At 40.1% G+C, this 8,023-nt stretch overlaps 1 protein-coding gene across 1 annotated transcript; it reads left to right on the forward strand.

Annotated features, from left to right (window-relative positions):
• The first annotated feature begins 1,668 nt into the window (after window positions 1–1,668).
• LOC103564216 (olfactory receptor 7C2-like) lies at window positions 1,669–2,622 on the forward strand. The gene has a single exon (XM_008539811.1). The coding sequence runs from the start codon at window positions 1,669–1,671 to the stop codon at window positions 2,620–2,622; it is 954 nt and encodes a 317-aa protein (XP_008538033.1).
• Window positions 2,623–8,023: the final 5,401 nt, after the last annotated feature.

Here is an 8,023-nt window from a genome sequence, read left to right on the forward strand (position 1 = left end):
CACAAAACACTTATTTGTACCTTTAAAAGACCCTCTAAGCTATCTAGGAATAAAAAAATGCAGGTTAAGTTGAGAAAAATATATATATCCTAATTTATGGTGAACATCATATTAACTTACAAAGTGCTAGAATTATTCCCTCGAAAGAAAGGAAAACTAATAAAAATTCCAACTCTTGCCATACAGTTGAATAGTGTGGTGGAATTTCATATCAATGCAATAAGACCTAAAGATAAATAGATGTTTTAAATTAATATTATTTGGATAAAGTATATGAATATTAGAGAAAATCTTAAAATTAATAAGAACATTAAGGAAATGCACACTATACCTAATAAATGCAAAAAATCAAAATCTTTACTAATAACACTATCAGAGAGATAATGTGAGGGAATTTCATTATTAATGATATTAAACCTAACATACATTAAAATGCTGTGTAGAAATCTTGACATTTTCAACACCATGGATGAACCTGGAGAACATTATACAAGGTGAAATAAGCCAGACACAGAAGGACAAATACTGTATGACAACATTTGCCTGAGGTATCTAAAATCGTCAAACTCATAGAAGCAGAGAATGGAATGTTGGTTGCCAGTGGCTGGGGGGAAGGAAACGAGGAGCTGTTGCCCAATGGGTATAAAGTTTCTGTTATGCAAGATGAATAAGTTCCAGAGGTCTAGTGTACAACTTAGCATGTATAGTTAATGATACGGTATTGTACTCTTTAAAATATGTTAGGAGAATAGATTGTAAGTATTCCCACCACACACAAAAACACACAAAAGAGTACAAGGAGATAAAAATTTATTACCTAGATTATGCTGATGGTATCAGGGGTGAATGCATATGTCCAAACTTATCAAGATATATATATCAAATATGTGCAATTTTTTGTAAATCAATTATACTTCAATAAAACTAAAAATAAAATAGGGACTTATGTTAAGACAAACTTGATATTCTGGAACTCTAGGATACTGTGTTTAGAAATTCAATTTTGGTTGAATTTATATATGGGGACATGGATAATATAAATGAAATGTAAATGATTAATAATAAGATTAGTTATTTTTTTTAACAGAAGGAGCACCCAAGGTCCAGAGGATCTAAGATATAGAAATTACAGAAAAGCAGCACCATGAAAGAATCTCTCAATGATTAGAAGATCTGCCTAGAGTTAGGCAATTCCCTGTTCCCACAAGCACTGAGCAGAAAGTGCAAGAGAGGCCATCAGGGATGCTGACAAAGGGATGTTGCTTAGGGATGCAGGCAAGCACTAGAGCAGTGCTCCTCAAACTTGTGTGTGCCTCAGAATTCCCTGGAGGGCTTGTTAAAGTGCAGAGTTCGGGCCTCATGCCGGAGCATCTGATTCAGTAGGTCAGGTGGGCCTGAAAATGTGCATTTCTAACAGGTTCCCAGGTGATGCTGATGGTACTGATCAGGGACCACAATTTGGGGACCACTGAACTTAGAGACAATTTTTCCAGGTCACAGTGGTAACTACAGTTTGCCAGCAAAGAGATCCAATCATTAACCAAAATGAATGACTTCATAATTTGCCTGGCTTTGGATTAAGGATATTTTATGTTATTCCAGGGAATGCTTATTTGAAGTGAATTTTGTCTTGCTTTTTCCCTCCTTCTAGGCAAACCCAGCAGCTCCATGGAAAGAAAAAACCAAACAGGACTTGGAAACTTTCTCCTCCTTGGATTCACAGAGGAGCCAGACCTGCAGCCTCTCCTCTTCGGGCTGTGCCTGTCCGCGTACCTGGTCACGGGCATTGGGAACCTGCTTGTCATTCTGGCCATCATTTCAGATTCCCACCTCCACATGCCCATGTATTTCTTCCTCTCCAACCTTTCCTTTGCTGACATCTGTTTCACCTCCACAACCGTCCCAAAGATGCTACTGAATCTGCAGATGCAGAGAAAAGTTATTACCTATGAAGCCTGCCTCAGCCAGATATTTTTTTTCATTGCGTTTGGGTGCCTGGACAATTTACTCTTGACTGTGATGTCCTATGACCGTTTCATGGCCATCTGTCACCCCCTGTACTACACAATCATCATGAACCCCCGGCTGTGTGCATTGATGGTTCTGGGGTCCTGGTGCATCAGTGTCATAGGTTCCCTCCTCGAGACCTTGACTGTTTTGAGGTTGTCCTTCTGCACAAACATGGAAATCCCCCATGTTTATTGTGATCTTCCTGAAGTCCTGAAGCTCTCCTGTTCAGACACCTTCATCAATAATATTGTGGTGTATTTTGTGACCATTATCCTAGGTGTTTTTCCTCTCTCTGGAATCCTCTTTTCTTATTCTCAGATTTTCTCCTCCATCCTGAGAATTTCATCAGCCAAGGGCAGGTACAAAGTCTTTTCCACCTGTGGGTCTCACCTCTCGGTGGTCTCCTTGTTCTATGGCACAGGCCTTGGGGTCTACCTAAGTTCTGCAGCCACTTCATCCTCTAGGACAAGTCTGGTGGCCTCAGTGATGTACACTATGGTCACCCCCATGCTGAACCCCTTCATCTACAGTCTGAGGAACCAGGACATGAAGGGGGCCCTCGGGAGACTCCTCAGCAGGGTGGTGCCTCTCTCTGTTGGGACTATCCCATGAGTAGCTAGGTGCACAATACTGAGGACCAGAAATCCTGGCTTCCTTGTCGAATGTTTTTATTTTTCCTACTTTTACATGTTTTAAGGCAAAACTTCCCTTGGGTCTTCCTTGCTCTATTTTTTTTCAGATCATATGTTGGGTTCTCTTTTTCACTCTGTAACCAGACATTTTAACCTCATATGATATTTTCTGTTTCTTCAGTAATGATTTGGATTTCCTACAAAACAAATCAAATCTCACACATTTAATATCCATCCTCTAAGTGATGGGGTGTGTACCTATTTGGAAATGTTGCCCTGGAAACTCATTCACGGAGATGATTTCTGAGGGTATGAGAATGAAATAAACTCAAAGATTCCCCCCTTTTTTCTGGTTCACTTTTCCTTCAGTCACATCAATTTTACTGAATTTCTCTACTTATCCACAATGTGGATTCCTTAAATTTCTGAACTATATCCTATCCATCTTTGAAACGGCAGTGCTTGGTACATTTCTTAGAAAGGGGTTTATGCTCAGTGAACATTTCTTGAATGGAGTAAAAAATAGATGGGTGGATGGTTAAATATAGAGACTGGACCGTAAAAACACAAATGTACTGATTTAATAAAGGCTTTTGAGCTAGAAAAGAGATTCTGTTATTGAAGTTTATAATAAGAATAGCAACAACAATCAGTATATGCTGGCACTATTTAAGCGTTTTACACACATTGTCTCATTTAAATTTTTGAGTAACATTTGATTAGTATCATTTCCAGATAGTCACAGACAAGGAACTAAGAGCTTAAGATAACTTGATAGCCAGCTCAAGGTCACAGATGGGGTGAAGAGGCTGAAACCCAGAGCTTCTAAATCAGACCACTCTTTAAGGCATCATGTTATGTTCCCTCTAGTCAAAACTTATTATAAGAAAAAGGAGTCCTCAAATATAAAAACTCTCATTTCTGGAAGTCAGCTCCCCAACCAAGAACTGTTCTGTCTCTGGGGGCTGCAACCTTAGAAATAAATCAAACCCTGGGATAAAATTTATTAAGGTTTCCTTAATATTTTGACTTCCTTTGATTGTTGATGAGGTTGAACACCTTTTCATGTTTATGTATTTACTTGTGTTTATTCTTTCTAAGTTTTTGGCTTATATCTTTTGATCATCTATCATCTTCAGTATTTTTTATTCTAACTGGTTTAAAAGAAATTTTTCATGTGTCTACATTGTTATGCTTTGTGATACCCAACACATTCTAAATATTTTTCCTAGTCTTTCATTTGTCTTTTATCTTCTCTGCTGGCTGACCCACTGGCATTTAACATGCTTGAATCCATCAATTATGTTCTCAGTTCTATTCCTTTCTTTTTCATCCACCTGGGTTTATGCTCAGAGGGTTAGTCTGTAAGTTCTTCTAGAAGTGTACATTTACTGCTATGTTATATTTTTCCTCCGAGTTTATTTTATTATGGTGATTGGTATTAAGATACAAATTTAACTTTATTTTGCTTCCAACCAGTAAGTAATTGCCCAAGCACCATTTATTCCAAAATAATTTCTTTCCTCATTGATGTTTTTGCCCCTTTTATAATAGTGTCTCATTTCACTGAATTTGTTTATTATTATTCTGTTGCTACATTGATGTATCTGTTTAGATTCAAGCCAATTTCACTATGTTTGACAAACACAGCTTTATTACACATTTCCATAAAGAGGAAGCCAAATCTTCCCTCTTTATTCTTCTTTTTAAAAATTATCTTCCCAATTACTCTTTGTGGAAGACATGGCTAAGCTGCTTTTCCACTATTGATTCTCAACCTTTTCCTAATAGCAGAACACTGATTTGCTTGCGATGGCAATACACCCAGCTTAAAACATCGTTATAGGGATAACCATGTGTCTTGGTTCACTATTGCTGCTGTAACCAATTACCACACCCTTAGTGGCTTAAAAGAACACAGATGTATTTGCTTACGGTTCTGTAGGTCAAAGGTCCAAAATGGGCTTCAAGGGGATAAAATGAGGATGTTTGCAGGGCTGGTTTCCTTTCTAGAGACTCTAAGGAGGAATACACTTTCTTGCCTTCTCCAGCTTCTAGAGAATGCCCACATTCTAGAGAACATCCCACATGGCCCCTTTCTCCATCTTCAGTGCCAGTAATGGCTAGTCGAGTCTTTCCCATATTGTCTCACTCTTACCCCTATTTCTGCCTCCCTTTTCCACATTTAAGGATGCTCATGTTTACACTGGGCTCACCCAGACAATTCAGAATAATCTGTTTTAAGGTCAGATGATTAGCAACCTTTATTTCATCTATAACTTTAATTTCTTTTTCATATAGCTTAATATATTCACAGGCTCCAAGGGTTAGGGCATGGACACCTTTGGAAAGACCATCATTCTGCCTAACATATCATGTGACACAGTTTTGCCCAAAGAGATATAAGCTGGAATTGTTAGGTGGAGCTTCCAAAAAAATACGTATTTTCCTAATTAAAAAATTAAAAAATAGACTCACAAACATAATGTTGAAAAAAAGAAGTCAGATACGCACATGAAAAATAAATGTTAAATAATTCTGTTTATATAAAATTCAAAACTGGGGAAAAAGTAATCTATACTGCCAGAATTCTAGATAGCTGTTATGCTGGGGGTGGAAGTGGTGACTGGAACTGAGCACAAAGGAAGCTTCTTCTGGCTGGACATGTTTTTTTCTCAGGCTGGTTTCTGGTTATTTGGAGAATATTCAGTGTGAGACAATTCCTTCAGCTTTGGATATGGCCCTTTTCTATCTATAGGTTATATTTCATTAAAAAGATGTTTGTTCTTTTTTTTTAGAAAGCCCCCTTGACTCTTCGCTCAATCTTCCCGCCTGGGATATGCATTCAATGTCTGAAGGTTCAGCAGCTATTCTGTGGCCATGAGGATGATGAACACAGATTGAGAATGGCAGGGAAGCAAAAGAAGACTGAGTCCATAATGCATCATTGAGCTGCCATACTTCCTAATCCTAGACCTGTGATGTGGGGGTAAATAAAGCCTTAATTTATCTAAGCTACTGTTTTTGTCCATCTTTTTGTTACTTGCAGCTGAATGCCATCTCTAACAAGAAACACTGTCCAGGACACATTTTAAAATGTATGTAATGTGTCCCACCATAAAAGAGGTGGTGATCCATTTTCATAGTAAAGTCTGGGGACCGCTGGTACAACCTACCAAAGAATAAATAAGGCCAGGATTACTCAGAGGCAGTGGAGGATAGGAGCACAGGCTCAGTGGTCAAAACGTGCAGGTTCAAAGACCAACTTTGCCCCTCCCAGCTGTGTGACTTTGCAGAATTTCTTTTTTGTTTGTTTTTTGTTTTATTTTGCTGAGGGAGATTCGCCCTGAGCTAACATCCCCTACCAATCTTCCTCTTTTTGTATGTGAGCCACCACCACAGCATGGCCACTGACGGACGAGTGGTGTAGGTCCATTCCCAGGAACTGAACCCGGGTCGCTGAAGTGGAACATGCTGAACTTGACCACTAGGCCACTGGGGCTGACCATGCAGTATTTCTTAAGTTCTCTGGGCCTGCTCCCTGATCTGTAAAATAAGGTTAATAGTAATAGCAAGTCTTCACAGGGCCACTGTAAGTATTAAGAGCAGATGCATGTAGAGCACAAAGGACAGTGGTAGCATACATTAATATTTTTAATGTTTCATTGACAAGCCCAAGAATGGAGGCAAGATAGAGAGTAAGACAAAAACACAGAAGTTTTAAAAGCATAAGTCAAAAGTCGCTGAAAAAGTTAGATAACTTTTTTTGCCTTGGGGTGTAGTTTAATGCTAAATTTACCCACTAGTTAAGCAATAATGTCTTCGTTTGAAAGAATATTTATTTGCCTGTGCATGTGGCAGGAAGACTTCCCTTCAGTCTCCCTAAGGGAACTGAAAAGGGGAGAAAAAAAGAACTAACTTTTATCATCTTTGCGTGTTCATGAATTTGATCTCCCAAAATCTCAGCAGATGCAGAGGCAGCCGGCCCCTTATGGACCCAAGGACCTAGACAGCCAGAAATTTTGACTTTGTCCACTGTCTCCAAGACAAGAAGCCACTTTCCCAAGCTACCGAGAAATCTGGGCTCGAGCTCTGTCACATTATGACCTCAGCTGCTCCAAGCTGAATGCAAGTCCCGAAGGGTCGTACAGCGACGGAAGCTTTGGGGTCTCAGCCAGAAATGCCTATGCCTTAGCGGAAAACGGCGGTTTCACTTCCATCATAGACACGAGGTCAAATGAAGAAACTTGAGCCCGATGCTCCGGGGTGGGGTGCTGACCACGTTGGTCCTTCGTAGGGATCAGAGCTACGTCCTTACCTCTGCTAACTCTACCAAAACAGCACCATGGCCCCCAAGAGCATGTCCCTTAGAACTGTGCTGTCTGATATAACATAGCAGCCACTGGCCACACGTGGCAGTTTAAAATAATTTAAAATGAACAAAATTTATAAAAAATCAGTCCCTCAGTCACACTATACATATTAAGTGATCAAGAAGCCATGTGTGCTTAGTGGCTACTGTACTGGACAGAGCAGATAGAGAACATTTCCATCACTGCAGAAAGCTCTGTCAGAGAGCATGGCCTTAGAAGGAAGCTGTCTTTTCTATATAACTCTCTTCAGGGACGTCCTGTCAAGGTCATCATGTACGTTGCTAATAAACTTCTTTCATACCAATTAAAAATTGCAATTGGCTGCATATAGCAGGAACCACTCTGTAATGGCTTAACCAAAAAGGTTTTTTCTTTCCTCTTGAAACATGAATTCTGGAGCTAAGCATTTCAAGGCCAGTCCTCAAGTACTCAGGATCATGCCACTTTTCCGCTCTACCAACCTTAGCATTGGATTCTCATCATCATGGTCACAAAAACTTCTGCCTTTCCAGCCTCTGCAACTGCATCCCAGGAAGGTAGAATGAAGAGGCGTAATATAGAAGATCTCCCATCACCATTTACCATTTTAAGGCAATCCTGTCTGGCTTCAAACTTTTCTATCTGCATCGTTTGCCTAAGGAGGGATCACTCTGGTGGCAGCATTCTGCTCTGCCTATGTGCATAGAGAATTAATGCCTCAGGACTCACTCCTTCACCAAAGACTGACAGAGTTGGTGTATAACTCCCTTGGGTGAGATGGCCCTGAGGCATACACATGACATTGGCTCCCAGCGCTCCTCAGCAGAAGCCCTGGGCAACCACGTTGATAACTGGTTTGACAGATGCTTCCTTTACGGGTGCCTTCCTTTACCTGACTCACAACTCCACCTCCCCAGACTACGAAGATCTTGGTCTTAGGTAGGCTGACTACATTTCCTGGCCATGTAGTGGCTTCACTGGTGGCCCCACAAAAGATTTGCCCACCCAGAACCTGTGAATGAGACTTCA

The sequence above is a fragment of the Equus przewalskii genome, chromosome 20 (assembly GCF_037783145.1).
Source record: "Equus przewalskii isolate Varuska chromosome 20, EquPr2, whole genome shotgun sequence".
Taxonomy (NCBI): domain Eukaryota; kingdom Metazoa; phylum Chordata; class Mammalia; order Perissodactyla; family Equidae; genus Equus; species Equus przewalskii.

What these genes read in the sequence shown, in the direction of transcription:
- LOC103564216 (XM_008539811.1), top strand. Translation starts at nt 1,669, where the DNA reads ATGGAAAGAAAAAACCAAACAGGACTTGGAAACTTTCTCCTCCTTGGA.